The sequence below is a fragment of the Antedon mediterranea genome, chromosome 5 (assembly GCF_964355755.1).
Source record: "Antedon mediterranea chromosome 5, ecAntMedi1.1, whole genome shotgun sequence".
Taxonomy (NCBI): Eukaryota; Metazoa; Echinodermata; class Crinoidea; order Comatulida; family Antedonidae; genus Antedon; species Antedon mediterranea.
The window spans coordinates 17970551-17991953 of NC_092674.1; the positions used below are offsets into that span (position 1 = coordinate 17970551).

General features: G+C 33.0%; 1 protein-coding gene across 1 annotated transcript in view; it reads right to left on the reverse strand.

Annotated features, from left to right (window-relative positions):
- LOC140049755 (ankyrin repeat and MYND domain-containing protein 1-like) overlaps window positions 1–21403 on the reverse strand; it is a 115766-nt gene that overhangs the window by 23268 nt on the left and 71095 nt on the right. The window contains exons 6-8 of the mRNA XM_072094706.1: window positions 7455–8020; window positions 6418–6589; window positions 5020–5148 (exon numbers count right to left, since the gene is read on the reverse strand). Of these exons, the coding sequence (XP_071950807.1) occupies window positions 5020–5148; window positions 6418–6589; window positions 7455–8020 (867 nt within the window). The remainder of the gene's footprint in view (window positions 1–5019; window positions 5149–6417; window positions 6590–7454; window positions 8021–21403) is intronic.

The following is a 21403-nucleotide window of genomic DNA, read 5'->3' on the forward strand; positions in this document are numbered from 1 at the left end:
TTCACTATTACGATATTGTTTCATATTTTACGAAGATATTATAAAGGGTTTTGAAACAGAATTTCTGATTTCATCGGTAGATTTTCAACTGTGTGCGCGCTACAAGTCATTTCCAGGGTTCACAGTGAGTCCACGGATTTACCTTGCAACTTCCTGGTTTCAACTAAGTTAGCCGTTGGTGGCGATTTTAGTTTTTTAGTTTATTTTCGGACCGCCCGTGTAAAGGTGCAGTAGCAAAAATATTATTAAATATACGCCATAAAGCATCCGAGTATATTGTGGGGAATAGTATTAGTATATAAAATTACATAGGGAGAACTGATGATAAGACCTTTTGTTTGAAATCATGTGAAACTCTGATATATAGCCCGAGTTAAGGAGTAAGGGGGCAGGAATAACTGTGGGCTATCTGTGTCCCTTTCGGACCCTGAGATACAGTCTGCCCATGTTTCAAGCCGTCTAAAACATCTTCCTGCTTAGGCTGAAACGGCCAACTCTGTCGCAGAAGTTAGTTTCAAAAGATGTTTAAACTAAATACTGTATACCAATTAGGATGGTATTTGGTACACCTTCCCAATAAAACATCACTTAGAATAATAATCGCATTTATTATTATATTTATAACACAATTATATTATTTGTAGTAGAATTCATTGGACTGTTATCTACAATTTACCAAGCATTTGTTATTATTTTTTTCCACTTTTCATATCTAATAGAGGATTTTATTTTGTTATTATAAATGTTATATTACCATATTATTAAAACTAAAAAATTAAACGTATCCCTCGAATAAGCACCTCCCTCAAATAAACTCCGCCTCACCACCTCTGCCCTACAAGGGCCCTACCAAACAATAAACACTATACTTTAAAATGTTATTAATGATCTAAAGAGAAGAGAAGAAAGAGAGTAGGTTTAGTTTTACGAATATCAAGCATTTTAATAATGGTAACTGACAGAAAACGTCCATGTCAGAACGTTCTTCTAAAACCTTTTTACCCGAGTCATTATCATTCTGAGAACCATCGTCTACACTTCCTAGTAGCTCACTTCACTCACTCCCTCTCTAGTAATATTAATTTTTATAATAGTGTCACTGATCATATCATAATCAATCACTTTTAAACATCTTTATGCTCAAATCTTTGCCTATCCACCGTTTCCCTGTGCTTTGTTAAAGCAGTTAAAACAACATTTTACTGTTGAAAGAATTTCATTTAGCTTCGATTTTGTATAGATGACAAATTTCGTTTTTGTAAAAGCACAAGTTAACGGAGTACTTACTCGAACGTTTCGATCTCTATCAGAGATCCTTCTCAACTGACTGCGGAGTGTTAATGCAGCTTGGTCATTCTTGACGTCATCTGTTGATGACGTCGTACGAGTAAGTACTCCGTTAACTTGTGCTTTTACAAAAACGAAATTTGTCATCTAAACATTTTACTGGTTCCTAATTCGACTCCGGTGTGATTTCTTTTTTTCTTTTTTTTTAACTGTATATTGATTTTATGTAGTTAAATTCTTCTGGGGCCTCTGTTGCTTTTGGGATCCCAGGACATGATGTCGAATAAATAAATGATATGAAGACTGGTTAATGCTTTTTAATATTTCAAAATGCAAAGTAATGCACTTAGGCCATAAAAACCAGCATTTCGAATACAAGATGGAAGAAACTGTAGGTGAGAAAGTTCATGAAGAAATAGATCTCGGCATTATGATTGATGCATCTCTAAAACCTAATAAGGAATGTGTAGTTGCTGTTAAGACCGTTAATCGGGTGCTTGGCTGTATCAAGTGTTTATATATGGGGCTAGTTAGGGCACATCTAGAATTTTCTGACCTTGGTCTTCACAATATATTAAAGTTAACACTTTGTTGGAAAAGGTTCAGGGATGATGAACTGTAGGCTGCATTTCTTCTCACAAAGGGTGGTAAATGTTTGGAACACATTTCCTACCAACAATAATGAGCGTTCGGAGGCGACACGGGGAGGCGAGACGTGGAAGTCAATCAACCATGAACACCGAAAGTTGATCTAGCTACTATACTACTACACTAGATTAAACTGGAAAAAGTGTTATGGAAATATAAGATCCAACAAGCTATTGCAACATCGGTGTAGTCCTCAAAATGTTGAAAGTGTCGATGCATGTGGGAAAGCTAAAATCCATATTGGAGCTCCACGATGATGCTTCTGCAAAACTCATCAAGGATAATAGGCACTACTTGCGTACATTATCGGAGATCTTATTGTTAACTGCCCAGTGTAAGATCGCACAACGTTAGACCGGAAGATCTTACCGAATAAGCAACATAGATGTCAAGAACCTCAACTTCGATCCTTCATGTGGAAACTTCCTTGCTATTCTATCATTAGTTGCAAAACATGATGACGTAATTGCAGAAAAGATTTGTTCTGGGCCGGGAAATAACAGTATTCAAAACGCCCTTTTAGAAATTATGAAGGACATGATGGTGGTTGTCGCTGTTCAATATTTTTTTCAAAAATGAAACCATCAGACACCATCACTGATGTGAAGCAAATATGAAAAATTGTATCAGGCAGGGCTATGACGGTGCCTCTGTTGTTTCTGGACATTTAAATGGAGTTCAGCGTAAATTACAACAGAAAACAGGAGCGGATATGGCCTATTATGTCCATTGTTTCTGCCACAGATTTCTTTTCCAGCTACACGCATATCTAGAAGATTTGAAGGAAGCTTTTTTTGAGTTGGAGCATATCAGTTTAGTGGCGTGCGCTTTGTTTGTTTCATCAGCCGAATGTGAATGCAATTTTAGTCCAATGAGACTAATAAAAAATGACTACAATTCTCATTTGAACAGCCTCATGATGCTTGGAATACATCATGACTGAGGAAGAAAACTTGACCTTAACAGCGTGGTTGACAGATTTAAGGCAAAATAAATTAGTTAAATATTTTAAACTTTTGTTTCTTCTCTTTTCAATGTCCTGTATGTCATGAACCTCTCATTGTACATGAGAAAAGAAAGTTTTGAAAATGGTACCTTCACTGCATGGAGGTGTATCTATATTACTACGTTCAACACGTGTGCATGGACCAGGGCATTACTGATTTCCCCGAATTTGTACCTGATTTTACAATATTTTCTCTTACGCATAGAATAATAAATATATTATTATTATACAAATACTACGCCACTAAAATAAACTTTTTCACTAAGTATATATGTATTTTTAAAAAAGTCAATGTTGTTCTTGATGACCTAATCACTGTGTACACTTCCTACATTAGGCCCATCTTGGAATACGCTTGCCAGGTATGGCATGGTGCTATTACCAAGAAAATGGCCAACAGCATTGAGACCATCCAGAAAAGAGCATGTCGAATAATGTTAGGTGCTACCTACATTTCCTATGACAATGCCCTAGAGGTTTACAGGGTTACCTTCTCTCGAGGCAAGGAGAGACACTCTTGTGTTGTCCTTTGGCAGGGGGTTACTCAAGTCCAACTGTTTTCGAGACATGCTACCTCCTTGCCGCGGGCAGAAGAGAACCCTTAGGTACAACTAGTACCGGAAGTCTCCTTCCTCCCAGGTGTAAAACTGAACGATACCAAAGGTCTGCCATACCTACGATTGTTAAGTTTATTAATGCTAACTGATATAGGTTGATTTCCATGATTATTTCTCACTTTCTCGATGCCGTTTCGACCTTTTATATAATAATTTTAATAATGTATATATTAATAATAATCTTAAATAATAATAATAATAATGACGTACTCAATTTTATGAACGAATAATATTGTATTTTGTGTTTTATAATATATAGTTATTTTTCTATGCTGTTTATAATTGTGCCTCTTTTACTTTTAATTATATATGTATATTGATTGTAAACAAACGTTATCAGCCAATGGCTGCTGTTTTGTATGTGTTTTTAAACCTAAATAAATAAATAAATAAATTACATAACTATGATAAATATAGGCATATTTATTTTGAACTTTCATTTTTTTGGTGGATCACCATTCAAAATTCAAATGAAAGAATTGATTTGCACACATAATTTTATTTGAATCTACCATAAAGAAATGAACGCCGTTGCTTCCGGGGCCTTCGCCCCCCTGGCCCTCAGCCAAGTGATGCTCGCATAGCCCCCGCGTCGGGGACTTCAGCCTCCATGTCAGGAAATTCCTGAAGCCACTGCTGATACTGTACTTTTAAACAAAATTTTTAAAAAGGAAAATAAGATAAAGGAGAAAGGATGTTATGCATGCTAAAAATAGAATATACACCTGAGCATTGAAGCTATAATAATAGAAGCTCTCATTTGTCTCAAACACGCACTACTGAATGTAAATACATGTGTTGTGAATAAAGCTCTAGAACTCTATACCATTTTGAGTACTGTGTTCATGTGAATACTGTATAATACATAGAAATAGGCTTTACTTATTTATAAACTCTGATGATGAGATGATTTATTTTAATGAACCTTAGTCGATTTTGAGACTACTACTAAATTTCTTATTATTTATTTTATAAAGGCATTGCATATGGATAGAAATAACAGTGTGTAAAACATTTATATTAACAGTGGGAGGGCATTGGATCACTAAAAAAAATACACTTTTTACACAGTAGACACTAGACTTTTACACGAATCCCGACGACTACAACTTTCTTGAACCTGGTGTTTACTTTTTCTGTCTATTCTTTAATTCTTTGATTTTGTAACTGTTTTCAGTTTGAAAGCTGAATTTAGATCTTCATTGAACTTCAACCTAGTTTTTCTCAGTAAAAAATTGTCTTGATGAATGTAAAAATTAATAATTTACAGATTGCATTAATTTTATGATCGTTAGTTAGCACACAAAAATTTAATAATGAAAGTATTTGCAGTACAGAGTAGAATGAATAAATCAAATTCAAATTGGTGAACCTCTCAAAAAATATGCCTAATTACATTCAAAACTAATTATTTTTACACTGAACTGTACTTCTAATACTACAAAACTAATGTCATTTTACCTGATTTAATGAATTATCATTTGTTCGAGCATTTGAATCAGCTCCTGCTTCCAGTAGATACTTGGTAATCTCAACACCTGCATTACCACTGATGGCACAAGCAATGTGTAATGGAGTAAGGCTTTCTTTCTGTAGTAGAGGAAAGCACCATTCATTTGAATAATGTAGACAGTAAGTGAAACCATTCTAATCTATGACAATATCAGCAACAATAAAATGTGGCAAATTGTAGATTTGTTTGCATGGTACAGTTTTCCAAAGAATGGGATATTTTATATAAATACATTAAATTGAATAGAAATATAGTCAAAATAATTAAGAAATTTGGACTCATTTTTAAGAAAAGTTTCTCCTTCGGAAGTAGGCCTAATTCCCAGGGTGCTAATTTTAGTTGACTACATTAATCATCGTGTCTATGTATTCGTATTCAGAATTAATTTTGTTAAATGTTTAAAAATTTACAGTAAAGTCTCAGAATCGTCATTGTCAACAACCAATCATGGTCATTTCTAGTTTAATAATTTGCAAAGTTAGGGTTTTAAATATATTCATTATTAAGATATACATTTTAATTCTCCTTCACATTTCATATATTTTATATTTAAAAGTAAAGTTGCATTTGTTGGAACTGTTGTTTGTCATTTTAGAACAATCTTGAATTTAATAGTTATATTTAAATAACTTTTTAAATGAAACACAATATAGTAATATATAAGTATTTGTTTATATCCAATGTCTTGGCTTTAAATTCATTGTATGTTTTAAAAACCAATTACATTATTACGGTAATGCGAGTGACGGAACTTTTGTGTTAAAATGTCAATTATTTAAAAAACTTATGTAATGTTGAATTTTTTTTATCCTATTTTATACTTTAAAAGTATAGCAATTTAAACGATAAGATCCTTTTATTGTTTGGATAAACAAGTAGAAAATGTTCATAAAAAGGCTTTAACTGGCATATAAATGTTTTAAAAAGTCATTATCCCAAAACACACTCTTGTGAATGTCTATAAAAGCATAGTTGTGCCACACTTTGAGTATTGTAATGTTATTTGTTCTACCTGTGGATCAACTGAAGTTAATTAAACGTTTACAAGTTATTCAAAATCAGGCAGGAAGAATAATCTGTATACTATTATTTATAGTATCTCATTAATATATATAGATTTTGTAATAATACATTCAACCCTAAGCATATTCAATTAAATGTTGCTCTGCCTTTACCTAAGACTGAATATAATAAAACGTAGCCTTGCATATAAAGAAAGGTGCACTTAAATGGAACAACCTTGGTGTTAACATTCATTTGTATGTGAACAGCCCCAGGGAAGAACAACCATGTGTTGATTCGGGCCTTCTTGTTTAAATATAATTTGAATTGAATTGATTTCTTACCATGACAGATAAACAGGTCTCTGTGGAAGCTCCTTTTTGCAAAAGTAGCTGGACAGCAGTCACGTCCGCTGCTTTGACAGCAAAAAATAACACTGGCATTGGAACATTTGATGCATTTGGATCAGCCCCACGTCTCAAAAGCAAATGAATAGTTGATTCCATTAATGAATGGCTAAAAAATAGAGAAATAGAGAGAAAAAAGACCCTTAATTACAGTAATTAATGCATCTTGAATGAGCAGTTTTTAAAGGTTTCCTTCAACTAAGTGGCCAAGCGATTACAGCAGGGATCCTCTAATCAAGCCATAAAATCAGCACACATTCAGGGCTCCTCTTGACCATTGTTCTGGTGGTAGAACAAGTCTTATCAAATATGGGATGAAGGGACAGTGTACACATGGAGAACCCAGTGAGGGATACCACGGTATACTGGTCCATCTCAGCCCCTATTGGTCATGGTACAGTAGATGCTGCACTGTGGCTGTGGTGACACTCATCCAATACATTCTAGAATTTTTTAATTGACTAATATATAAATTGTTTTAATTATTGAGTCAATCTGATCATCCCAAGTAAGAGTTTTCTTAAATACAATCTCAAGGTACTGTACTTGAATGTATCAACTGTGGTCTATTATAAAAGTAATACATGTTTGTGATGATAAAAATAATTTCAAGAGGTGAAAGATGAAAGGTTACTGTATACTTTCATAAGCGACAGTCGAGTGACAATATGACTTTTCATCTTTAGCTGAATGAAATTATTTGTACCATAGCACGAATATAAAAACATTTATTATTTGCTTCATATAACATCTAAGTAGATTCTTGTCATTTCATTCAGCCTTTCTTTTTTATAACATCTGAAGAAGGTATTTACCGTTATATCCCACTGACCACATATTTGATTTGTTTTTTGGTGTTTTTTATCATCGCGCTATGTGGAGCAATTGATAGGACACTTTATCATGTGAACCAAAATCTATTTAGGTGTTATATAAAGGATTATATTACGTGCAAATAAAGATCAAATTCTTACTCTGCTTTAGAAATTGCCAAACGTCTGGCACAGTCTATCGTTTTACTAAACTGTGAGGTTCTTTCTGCTACAATCTTTGGATTGCCACTCATTGCAGTGGCAACACGTTCCAATAAGTTATCACTAACTTCAATGCTATAATCGGTAATACTTTTATTTGACCCAAACAAATTTAATTCAGTATCTATCGCCTTTTCAAAATTTATATCAAATTTTGACAAATCAGCACCAAGTGCATTTTCATCCAGTAAATTGTTTTCTTCACAAATCTTATCTTGTTCTGTTTCTACATCTCGGTTTTCTTTTTTCACATTTTGGTAACTATAAACATCACTAACACAATTTGAAGAACTGACACTATCGCTAGAGTGATTCAATATTCTTTCAAATTTTCTCCCTTCTTTTGACTTCTGCATATATTGCTCTACAATATTGTACTGGAATAATTCAATTGGATAGAACAACATATGGCATGCAGCCAATGCTGAAATGCCTTCATCACTCAATTGATTGACATCTGCACCTTTGTCTAGTAGATAGTTTATGATATGACCATGCATATTGACCTTAAAAAAGAAATTATACTTTTAGAAAATTGGTTAAACTGCTCTTCCCTGGTTAAACAGTAGTAAGTAATATGCATACACATCCTATTTTAATTTGTTTTGAAACCAAGTATAGATCATGAACACTTTTTATGACAACCAGATTAATAAAATGTTGGGAAGCTGTTAATCTTATGCCATTACCATAGGAAGGTAAAACAAGGTGTGTCATGTGACGTAATCATGACAATGCTGCACTGTATAACTGTAGTATACAGTATCTGTACTGTATATTCTTATATGGCACATAATATACACAATTCAGCACTATAAAACGTAATGTATATGCTTCAGGTTATAGAATTGCAACATAATTACATCAACTTTCTGTGTTCATATTTTAACATCAGGGGCGGACGCAGGGGGGCTGCCCCAGTTGCCCGGGCAACATCCTTAATTTCATGCTAAATGTTTTTTTCTGTCACTAAATTAAAATTTAGATTCTATTTTATCAAATATAATAACCATTAACGTTATAGAAATCCAGTTTTGGAAGAGTCTATATGTAAATTGACAGACTGCAGCGTAAAATTAACCCGCATTACAATACCGCGCACAACCACCGGCTGTCAGCGTATTTTTGTGTGTGGATGTATTTCTGAACATGCTCAGAATGAATTTCTGACTGTTTGGATTGCTTGTGTGCGTCATGAGAAGGTACGAAAGGCCACTATACACACTGTGTTCGTGGAAAACCCCATCACATGGGTCATTGATTTTTCCATAATTATTGCATTTTTGCCGGAGATTCCCCATCATTTAAGTATTTCTGTAGTATCCTATTTATTTTCATTTTATGACCGTAATATTGGGCCAAATTAATAATTTATAGTTCCAAACTTTGAAATAATTGTTTAATTGCTTCTTTTTGTACATTTCAATCATATTTTATTTTCTGAAGTGTAGTTTAATTTAAGCAACACTGTTGTACAGTTTATAGTGGATAAATGAAAATGAATTTTGGAAATTGTGGTTTTACTGACTTATTGATCAAAATAATACAATTTAACGTTTTGCTCAATATATTTAACTTTTTAAATTATTAATTGATAATAATAATTCATTTGTATTTATTGTTTATAATTGCCTGAATTTATTAGCTTACCGGAAGTTCCTTCGTCGGGGACTTCCTCTGATGTTAAAAATGTCACATGTGTTTTACCGGCGGGATGGATACGATGGTATTGCTGTTTGGTAGCCCGATATAGAGTGTCATTTCCGGCGAACTATAGGTGCCATTTATCGTGAATTTTACATGCAAGAATCATTTAACAAAATTCGCTTTGCGACAGACCCCACAGCTGTAGTGCAAAAACTTGTTGTCTACGGTCCTGAACTCGTGGGCAACCCCTTAAAACCCCCTGAACATACATAAATGTTGCATTTGTGTGGATAATAGTTGGGTTAAATTTAATTACAACTTTCATGAAAGTGAATTACGTAATTTCTTGCTGGTTTCATTGCATAGTACTAGTAGCTTGTTGTGTGTATATCAAAACGGCAACTTCATTTTAAATGATGACGATAACATGTGGGAGTGGTCCCACAAGAGGGCGCTAGAGCGGATTGTCCCATTCTTAAGAAGGTGAACTTCGGTAAAATTCTTCTTTTCAAAATTCTTTCGCACTTCGTGGAAAAGGGCTATTGTCGGGTTTATCCAGGTAAGCAGGCACGTAATAGACTAAAATGTTCGGCTACAGGTTTATTGAGGTTTGAAAGCTGATCTGTGTTGCGTCATTCTCATATGGAGAGTGTTTTTTTTTCTCCGACGTAATATTACAGTATATGAGATAAATTACTTTTTGGTTAGACAATTAATTGATTGTCTTATCCGAAAAATGCAGCCAGTTTGGTTACTCCTAAATTTTTCAGTAGAGTCAACCAATGGACAAGTTTTTATAGCATACGTACTTAAAAACCCAGCGAAAAAACTTCACTAATTTTCAACATTTTTTGAATAAATATATATCTATCAGAAATAACAGAAGAAAGCAACTACCATCCAGAATTGGAATTCAATTTTCATGGTGATTTTCAGTCTTCGTAAGTGTTATTATGAGATACGTTTGTTTACGAGGCCAGTTTGAATTTACTAACATTTGATCAAAAGGCGGTAAAGTGTCTATACCTATTGTTTCTAAAACCGTTTTTTACTATGACTACTGTAGAACAAATAAATAGAAACAATGTCAAACCATATTCGTTAAAGACGACGAAATTCGTAAAAAAGAAGAAGAATACATAAAAGATGAGGATATATACTTTGCTCTGAATAATATCATAAACTGTGACCACCTTATTGGAGCCCAAAAAGTTAAAAATCTATGGCGTATATATATAGATGATCACGGTGAACGAGTAAAAGCAATTTCTTCAGGTCTCAACATAAAAGGGAAACAAGCTAGCATGTATGATACGAATCCATATCTTAACAGAAACGAAAATGCTGTAAGAATCTTGATAAAAGATGTACCTTTGTCTGTGAGAAACGAAGAAATCCTAGACGCATTGAGAAAACTTGGTTGTAAAAATGACATACAATATGTAAAATTCCGTATAAATGGGAAACTATCACGCTTCTTAAACGGAGATAGAGCAGTACTGGTTGAACCTTTCAAAGGGAGCCTACCCAGGTTTACCAAAATTAAAAATATTAACGCCAGAATTTTCCACAAAGAACAAGTTACACAAATAATATGCTTTGAATGTGGGTTGAAAGGACACAAAATAAATGCATGTCCGAAAAAGTTAAATCAAATAGTGTGCTACACCTGTAACAAAACAGGACATATGGCGTATAACTGCGAAGAAAAACACATAAGCGAACCCATGATTGAAAAAATTGGAATACCCTCAACGGAATTGTCATTCCCTAAAGAAAAAACCAAAACGATTACGTCACGATCAGAAGATACAGAAACAGAAAGCGAAAATGAAGAAGATGAAGTTCTTTCATGCAGCAAAGAGAGTAGCAATGAGGACGAGGCTGGAAGTAAAATAATATCAACTACCAGTAACAAGATCAGACAAAATGAAGATGAAGCTTCTAATACTGGATATGTTCTAGAGGTGCTGAACGATCTCCTCACTCAACCAACAAGACCAGGAAATACAGTCGATTCAATGGAGCTGGTAGAAAAGGTTCAAGAAATTATGCATGAAACAATTCAAAAAGTAAAAATGATCAGCAAAGACAACGTGTGTGCAGAAAAACAAGAAGGTCATCAACTGACCAAGAAAGCAAAGAAAAGACAAAAGCAAAGAGAAAGAGAAGTCAAGGTATGCGACCGATCATTGACTTTGTAACTGTTGAAACTGATGCAGATGCCGCAGCCGTAGCAAGGCAAACGTTTGTTACTCATGGCAAAAGGAAAAAACTTACAGAAAGTGGTGAAAAAAATGTGGGAAAAAAATAAAAAAAATCAGATTCTGTAAGTTGAATCAATATTATTCTAAACTATATGCTTATTATTATCTTTGTAATAAACATATCCTGTGTAAACAGTTCACATGTGTTTAGATAAATTATATAAAATATAAAATAATAAAAAAAAAATAAATAAACATGAAAAAAAAAAAAAATAACCTTTTACATTTAATATTGCTAAATGTAAGAGGCTTGAGAGATAGTCATAAAAGAAGAAAGTTATTTAAATGGTTTGAAGATCAAAATGTTGATATTTTATTTTCGCAAAGACACACTTTGATAAAAGGTTAACTAGTCATGATATGTCATGGAAGGGAGAATCATACCATAGTTTTGGTTCGACCAACAGTAGGGGAGTTTAGATTTTAATAAAATCAACTCTATATATAAAAAATGTTAATTGTAAATATATAGATGAAGGCGGCAGAATAAAAAAATGTATAACTTAATAAATATATATGCTCCAAATAACCTTGTTTTTTCGAAAAGTTGATAACTTATGTAACATAAAAGATGAATACGTTGTAATGGGAGGAGATGTTAATTGCATTTTGCAACATAATCTAGATCAGAGAAATAGTCTACCTACGCCTAAATATGACAAGTCTCCAAATGCTCTAAAAAAATGTATTATAAAAAATAAATTAATAGACATATGGAGGGAATGCCACAAGAATGAAACCCGTTCACTTGGAGGAAAAAAGATACCTTTAGAAGATTAGATATATGGTGTATATCCAACTCCCTTTATAAAAACGGTGAAATTCGTTCTACAGATATCAGACCATCAATTCTATCCAATCACCAGGCAATTTCTCTTAAAATTTTCACCAACCACTTAAAAAGAGGACCAGGTATCTGGAAATTAAATAACAATATTTTAAAAGATGAGGTGTATGTTGAACGTATAATCTCCATGATGAAAGATACACAACAAAATAAACACAATTTAACCCCAGATTTGCAATGGGAGCATCTAAAAGTTAAAATAAAAGAGTTTTCTTGTAAATATTGTGCAAGAAAGAAAAAAGAAAGAAATTCAAACAAGTACAAATTAATTAAAGAGGTTAAGGAGCTTACCACTACGTTAAATATACTGTATGACGAGAAAATTGATAAAAAAATTGATAAAATAGGAAAAGAGTTAAGTGATATATACTCCATAGAAGCAGACGTAGCTAAGATAAGATCAAGAATCGAATGGTTCGAGAAGGGAGAAAAGAACAATCAATTTTCTTAGGATTAGAAAAGAATAATGCTAAAAGAAAACATATTACGTCTTTGTTGAAGGATAATGGTAAAATAACAACAGAAATAGATGAAATTTTAGAAGAACAGGTTAAATACTACAAAAAATTATATAAAAATAAACATATTCCAGTTGAAAGAATAAATACATACTTATTAAATTCTAAGGTTAAAAAGTTATCAAAAGAAGAAAATTCTGAATGTGAAGGACTGCTAACTGAAGAAGAATGTACAAAAGCAGTCTTTAAAATGAAACTTAATAAAAGCCCAGGAACAGACGGCTTAAGTGTTGAGTTCTACCTTAAGTTTTGGGTTTATATTAAAATGATTGTATGTAATGCACTGAATTATTCATACTCCCTCCAAAGATTATCTAACACTCAAAGGAGAGGAATAATAAACTTAATATTCAAAAAAGGGCAAAGAGAGAGTCTTGATAATTGGAGACCCATAACTCTATTGAACGTTGACTATAAGATAATGACACATGTTCTATGTAATATATTACAAAAAATAATAGGATCTATAATTAATCATGACCAAAAAGGATATAATATCATGGCAGGTTTGGAGGTGAAAACGTAAGATTAGTTGAAGACATACTAAATTACTCAAGTAACAAAGACAAACCTGGAGCAATTGTATTTTTAGACTTTGCTTAAGCTTTTGATTCTTTAGATAGAATTGTAATACTTAAAGTGCTGGTTCACTTTGGTTTTGGAAATTCTTTAATTAGTTGGATAAAAACAATATACACTGATACTGAATGTGTAATAACAAATAACGGATATGTATCTGAAAGTTTTAACATGGAATGTGGCATACGCCAAGGATGTCCTATAAATCTGCTTTATTATTCATACTAGTAGTAGAGCTAATGGCAGTAAATGTAAAAGATAACCCTCAATGCACAGATTGCACTACAGAGCATAGAGAAGAATGACAATAATATAGTTAAGATTGCCCAACTAGCTGATGACACGGTAATTTTTACACAATATGGAAATAGTCTGAAATACTTTTTTAATGAAGTTGATATTTTCTGTAAGGTGTCTGGTTTGACTTTAAACAAATATAAAACAAAAGGTGTGTGGATTGGGTCAAATAAAAATAGTTGTTTAAAACCATGTAACATAACATGGACAATTGAACCAGTAAAATTTTTGGGAATTTATGTAGGCTACAATAAAGATAAATGAACTGGGACAATAAAATTGTTAAACTAGAAAATGTATTAAAGTTATGGGAGAAAAGAAACCTCACATTCTTTGGTAAAATTACAATCATTAAGACACTTGCCATTTCAAAAATTGTATATAATGCAAGTATAATAAATGTTCCACACTACGTCTATCCCAAAGTAGAAAAAATAATATATAGTTTTCTTTGGGGAAAGAAAAAAGAAAAAATTAAAAGAACAACACGCATCAAGCAAGTGTGTGAAGGTGGTCTTAATATGATTAATGTTAAGTCAATGGTAAGTTTGGTCAAAAGGCTTTTAAGTCCAGACCCCGGTAAATGGAAGTACATACCACTCTATTATATGTATCCCATTGAATATACTGTAAATACAAGCCTACTCAATTTAGAAGAACACATAGTTTTAAGAGGTTTATCAGACTTTTATGTAGAAAAGTTAAAAGATGTGGTACACATCAACAATATTTTAGGTCGACATCCAATAAATGTAGCAGAAATTAAAACACAACATACCTATTGAATGGAAAGAATCTATAGCGAGAAACCAATACGATGACGAACAGGTGAACACAATTAAGAAATCCTTGTTCCGAAAAAAGAACAAAGGTCAATTTTATTATAGGCATTTTGTAAATGAAATAGCTACCAATCCCATTGCAGAGGCAAAATGGAAAGTAGTGTTCAATAATGCTGAACTAGATTGGTATGAAGTATGGACAAATAAAATACACAACTTTAAGCACATAAATAAAATTGCACAATTTAATTTTAAATTACTACACAACATTTTACCTTGTAAAAAAAGGCTTAAAGATTGGGAAATAGTAGAAAACAATATATGTGACAGGTGTAAACAAGAAATTGAATGTGAATTACATATGCTAGTTGAATGTACAGCAATTCAAAATGTATGGCTTAAATTGAATGACCTCATAATTAAGTGTTTTCCAACAGAAGGTACTATCAATTGGTATAAAATAATAACAGGTACACGAAACATAATTGTAAATGAACTTATTTCATTATTCACATTTTGCATTTACAAATCATGCATTTTGGAAAAATTTGAAAATTAGAAAAAACATAAAGTGATATGGAATTTGTTTGCATTTGAATTGAAATCCTTAATTACAAATGAATACGGATGCAATTTTATTAAAGCAGACAAAAAATGGAAAAATGTAAAAACTAGCATTTTAGAGAACTTACCTTAATTTGACTTCATTCACTATTTTAATGTATGCAATATTTTCATTTATCTGTACAGTACAATTTGAAATATGCAATATGTATAATGTATATTTTTTCTATTATAGCTTCATCTGTATGGTCTATTTACCTTTATGCCAACTATGACGTATCTATATCGTTTAAGAATTACATAATTATTTAAACTATTATACATTGGTTCGTAAATGAATACGTTTATAAATACCTGTTAAGTCATGTTAATGAAAATGAGAAGAAATTACAATAAAGGTGGGCGAATCCCACGAAAGATAAAAAAAAAGAAAAATGTAAGAGTAACCAAACTGGCTGAATTTTTCGGATAAGACAATCAAGTAATTGTCTAACCAAAAACCAGGACATTTCAATTTTAAAGTTCAATGTCAAAAGTTTAAAATTTCAAGGACAAAAACTTTTTTAACAGAATAAACAATTATAAGGATTACATAGTTATGATGTTTGTCAGAAAATTCAAGTACTGTAGCCACTAAAACATACAGTAAAAGGTATATCTTATGAAGTTTATGAATCATCAATTTTACGAATAGGTTGTGACGATGACATCATCGACGAACAAATAAATGTTTAAATAATTGATTTCTAACTTGAATTTAAAGTCCACGTATCGGCGTATGGCCTAGAAAAACAAAATTAGTAGCTATGTAAACTACATACATATATACTTCATAGCTACACATACATAAATACTGTCTCGGTACCGCAGCATTGGCATTTATGTTTGAGGTCTATAAACACTTTATGCAAGCCAGTGATATAAACAGAAGGTGGTATGCACATGTCTGGTAGTGTCTCTTTGTACAAATCGTTTAACTTTCATGGCCCAGATCATTGCGATTTACACGTCCATCTGGGCTGTATCATGTTCCAACAAAGAACAAAACTTCTAGTTATTTTCCAGGTGGTAGTATTCAGCATTAGAAATTTACCAAGTTCACTGCACCCATTGCATGTGCTTCTACTGGTAGTCATTTGTGGAAATTTATGTTTACAGTAATTATATTCGCTATTGCTTTTAAATTATTATACACGACCGATACGATTAAAATTATTTGCGTTGGTTCCGTTTTGACCAAGACGTACAGCATTTTGCCAGTGAAAAGGTACGTGATTATCGGGAGTTGTCCCTTTGTACGGAACAGTTCAACATATCTGGGCTGTGTCATGTTAAATCCAGGGACCAAAATGCGTATCGGAATTATCCTATAGTCGATCATATAATATCAAATAAATTTAACAAAAAATCAAACCACTCACTAACTTTATTTGGAATATCATGTACACACATCTGGTTTTTATTTTTTAGCAATAATACATTCTTTGCGTCGTATTGTTTGCTTTGCTCGATTTGTTGTTTATGCTTTTTATCGTTTGATGAGATATTTATAAATAACGGCGACCATACCATGCTGGAGATGTTTTTCTCCATACTTTAAACTTGCCTCCATTTTTGATCGATGACGTACGGTCAATCCACAAGGGAAAATAATATTTGCAGTAATTGATTATATTTATTACTGTACCGGAAGTACCACATTCATCAGGGATTGTTAGTTTTCCGCCGTAAAAAGTAAGCTACGATAGTTTTGCTGTTTTCTAGTGCCATTTCCAGCCATATAGTCACGTAACAAAATGTGGCACATGCAAGCGAAATCGGACATAAGTCGCATTTGTAGATTTGTAGAAACAGCCAAAAACATTAAAAGGCTGAAAAATTACATTTTTTTATTTTTACAGAAAATGATAGCTGAAACAATATTTATTTACATTGCCTTGGTGTTTTTCTATTTTGAGACAAATAAATAGATACATTTTAAAATTTTGTGTAGTATGTTGGTTAAAAAGATGGTGTAAATTATCATGTTTTATGCTTAATTTGAAAGTGTTCTATTGAGTTGATTTTAATGAAATTTTGCATAACAATAGAACAATTGTTAATTAAGGAAGGTGCGAAGTTTCATTGAAATAAAACAATTAGAATACCATTTTGCTAAGGCGTAAACTTACACGCCCTGTTTATTTTTTTGTTGTTGTCATTTCCTGTTACTTAACTTTAAAAGCATTTTTCTCAAAACACAGATTGTAACAACCAAAACTTTAGACCGAGATATCCTCTGGAAGTAGACATGGTATCAAGATATTTTTTTCAGTATTTTAAATCTTGGATTATGTAGTTTTAGTATTTGCGGAAATCTCAATTTTGAAAATTCCGACTTGCAGATGCCACAAATGAAGTAATACTTTTATTATTGTTCAGAGTTTTAAAAACATTATTACAAAGAATTCATATTACGTTTCTGTATTATACAAATTTTGAGGACATTCAAATGTCAATTTCAAGGACTTTCCAGTACCTGAAAAAAGTAATTCATTTTCCATGACTTTCAAGGAATTTAAGGATTTAGCTATCAAAATATTAAAGCTTGATCAACCTGTAGCCGAACATTTTAATTCAGATGGTCACTTGATTGCAAATTTCAGAGTTATTGCAATAGAACACGATGTCAAATGGAGCGACAAAACTCGTAAGAAAACCACTGGGAATTACTACTTAAAACCACAAAACCTTTTGGACTAATAAAATTAGGAACATAATCCCAGATCAGTAATTATTCAATTGACTACCTAAAATTAAGTTTCAATTAAACACCATTTAATCTGTTTTTCTAGTTCCATTCCCAAATTGTTTATATATACCAAGCTATCTTCTTTGTTTTCTACTCTTACTCTCGCCACCCTCTATTCACCAGCCTGTGCCTTCTTTGTTTTTATTTCTTTTATTCCAGTCCACTAAGGCAGCGCTTGTCTGCTTAATACTATCTAAATTGTTCAAGTAATCTCACTTCCACTGATAGTCCAGTATGAAATGTAGCGATATGATAAGTTGCATTTTTTTTTGCTATATTTGGTAAAAATTGGATATGTTGTAGAATACACATCACTGAATCCAAAAAGTATTTGCTCCATTTTTTTTTTCAAACGCAAGGGGGGTTGGCAGCCATTTCAAAATGGCCGCCATTTTTGACAAAATATTGTAAGTATATGGCATTAAAAGATGTTATCGAGATTGAAATTCAATCATAAAAGTAACAATAAATGTTCAAATAATATTTCACACCATTTTTGTAACTGAACAAGCCAAAATGGCCGCCATTATGCCCAAAATGGCTGCCATTTTATCCAATATGGCCATCATTTTATCTAAAATGGCCACATATATCAATCAAATATTTCTTTCAACTTTTATTCACATATATTTGGTAAAAATTAGATATGTTGTAGAATAGACATCACTGAATCCAAAAAGTATTTGCTCCATTTTTTTTTCATACGCAAGGAGGATTGGCAGCCATTTAAAAATGGCCCCAATTTTGGACAAAATTGTTTCAAATATTGTAAGTTTATGACATTTAAAGATGTTATCGAGATAGAAATTCAATCATAAAAGTAACAATAAATGTTCAAATAATATTTCATATTTGTGTAACAGAAAAAGCCAAAATGTTAACATCTCGGTACATTATAGATCCATATATCGGCCTGGAGATGTGCACGTAGTATGTGCTGGTGCAACGCTCCAGAAGTTGGTGGCAATTTTTCCACACCTTGATTATTTGGCAGTGTTTTGAACCGCTGACACCCTTTTAGTTCCAAGATGACTGCACAGAAACTTCTCGCATCCTGCCTTCCCATTGAAAGATGGCATATTGTCTTTTCCGAGTTTGACTAGAGCTTCTATGATGTGAGGAGGTGACTTCATATACAATCTTAAAAGCTGTTTTTTTCCTGTGACCCGTAACACCACATCCAGTGATAGCATAGAAACCTGGTAGTCCGGCTGCCTTTTCTGGTCCAAGGTGATCGTATATTGGTTGAAGAGTAATTCTTCTTCCTGTTTCAGCTGTGCCTGAGTGTTAAAATTCCAGTATTTTCCCCCAACTGTTGTAGGCGCCTTAGAATTAAAACAAACCAGTCGGTATCTTGCGTGAAGAAGTCGACTTCATTTCCTGGTGTAGATGATATTTCAATGCCATGAGGGATCATTAGTGTGTCTACCTCTTCTTGGGTGTTCACGTGACTGTTACAATAGGATGATTAATATCACCTCAGCCTGTGAATTGCTATCTCATCATCGATGGAATGGCAGTTGTTCAAACTCTTATGAATGTTCAGACTTTTACCACCTGCAAAGATTTTGTGGAGGCATTTGTAGCCTGCATAGATTCTCTACTTAACAAATACATTGATGTTGGTGGACGTGTTGTCTTTGACAATTATGAGAAGACACTTTCGCTTAAAGACGATATCCGATATCAATCATCTCCTCCTAACATTGTGGAAATTATTGTGGAAGATTCCACACTGATTAAAAACAAAGCAATATTCTTGTCAAGCAACACAACAAAAGATCAACTCACAATTTATCTTGCCGACAAATCAGTACGAAATTGTAAACATCCTATTGTAACAGTCATGCGACAAGATGAACACAAACACACCTGAACATTCCCCAACAACACCTGTGAGCACCCAAAGAGGTAGATATACTAATGATCCCTCATGGTATTGAAGTAGCATCTACACCAGGAAATGAAGTCGACTTATTTGTTTTAATTTTAAGGCGCCTACAACAGTTAGGGGAAAATTCTGGTATTTGAACAGGCACAGCTGAAACAAGAAGAATTGCTCTTTAATCAATATACGATCTCCTTGGACCGGAAAAGGCAGCCAGACTACCAGGTTTCCATGCTATCACTGGATGTACACAGGAAAAAACAGCTTTTAAGATGTATATGAAGTCATCTCCTCACATCATAGAAGCGTTAGTCAAACTCGGAGAAGACAATGTGCCATCTTTCAATGTGAAGGCAGGATGCGAGGATTTTCTGTGCGGTCTTATTGAAACTAAAAGGGTGTCAGCCAAAGATTCATCAACCCTGAGATGGAAACGGTTCAAAACACTGCCAAATAATCAAGGTGTGGAAAAATTGCCACCAACGTCTGGAGCGTTGCACCAGCACATACTACGTGCACATCTCCAGGCCAATATATATGGAGCCATGTAACTATTGACCCAATAATTCCCGATCCATGCCAAAACTTGGCTGGTTTATAGAGAACGGTAAACTAAGACCAGTATTATACGAGAAGCAAACTGCTCCAGAAGCAGTTGTGGAGCTAATACGGTGTTCATGTTTAAGTACATCTTCCCATAATACATGCACGTGCAAGAAAAACAATCTACAATATACCGAGATGTGTAAATGCGAAACAGACGAGAATAACTGTCACAATATATGACCATTGTTGTCTACATCCGATTCGGACAGTGATAGTGATAACGAAAGTGACGACGAATAAGTAAAGTAATTAAACACAAATATTATTATGTTGTTATGTTGGTTCCTTTATAGCCCATGTATTAAATCAAAGTTAAAGAAAAAACAATTTTATTATGTGGCCATTTCAGATCAAAATGGCGGCCATGTTGGATAAAATGGCGGCCATGTTGGATAAAATGGCGGCCATGTTGGATAAAATGGCGGCCATGTTGGATAAAATGGCGACCATTTTGGTTGAAATGTCAGCCATTGTTCTGTTACACAAATGATGTGAAATATTATTTGAACATTTATTGTTTACTTTTATGACTGAATTTCCATCTCGATAAAACATCTTTTAATGCCATAAACTTACAATATTTTTAAAAAATTTGTCAAAAATGGCGACCAATTTGAAATTGATGCCAATCCCCCTTGCCTATAAACACAAAATGGAGAAAATACTTTTTGGATTCAGTGATGTCTATTCTACAACATATCCAATTGTAACTATAGGTGAATAAAAAAATATTTGATTGATATATGTGGCAATTTTAGATAAAATGGTAGCCATATTGGCTAAAATGACAGCCATTTTGGGCATAATGGCGGCCATTTTGACTTGTTCAGTTACAAATATGATGTGAAATATTATTTAAACATTTATTGTTACTTTTATGATTGAATTTCTATCTTGATAACATCTTTTAATGTCATAAACTTACAATATTTGAAACAATTTATTCCAAAATGGCGGCCATTTTGAAATGGCTGCCACTCCCCCTTGCGTATGAAAAAAAAATGGAGCAAATACTTTTTGGATTCAGTGATGTCTATTCTACAACATATCTAATTTTTACCAAATATATGTGAATAAAAGTTAAAAAAAATATTTGATTGATA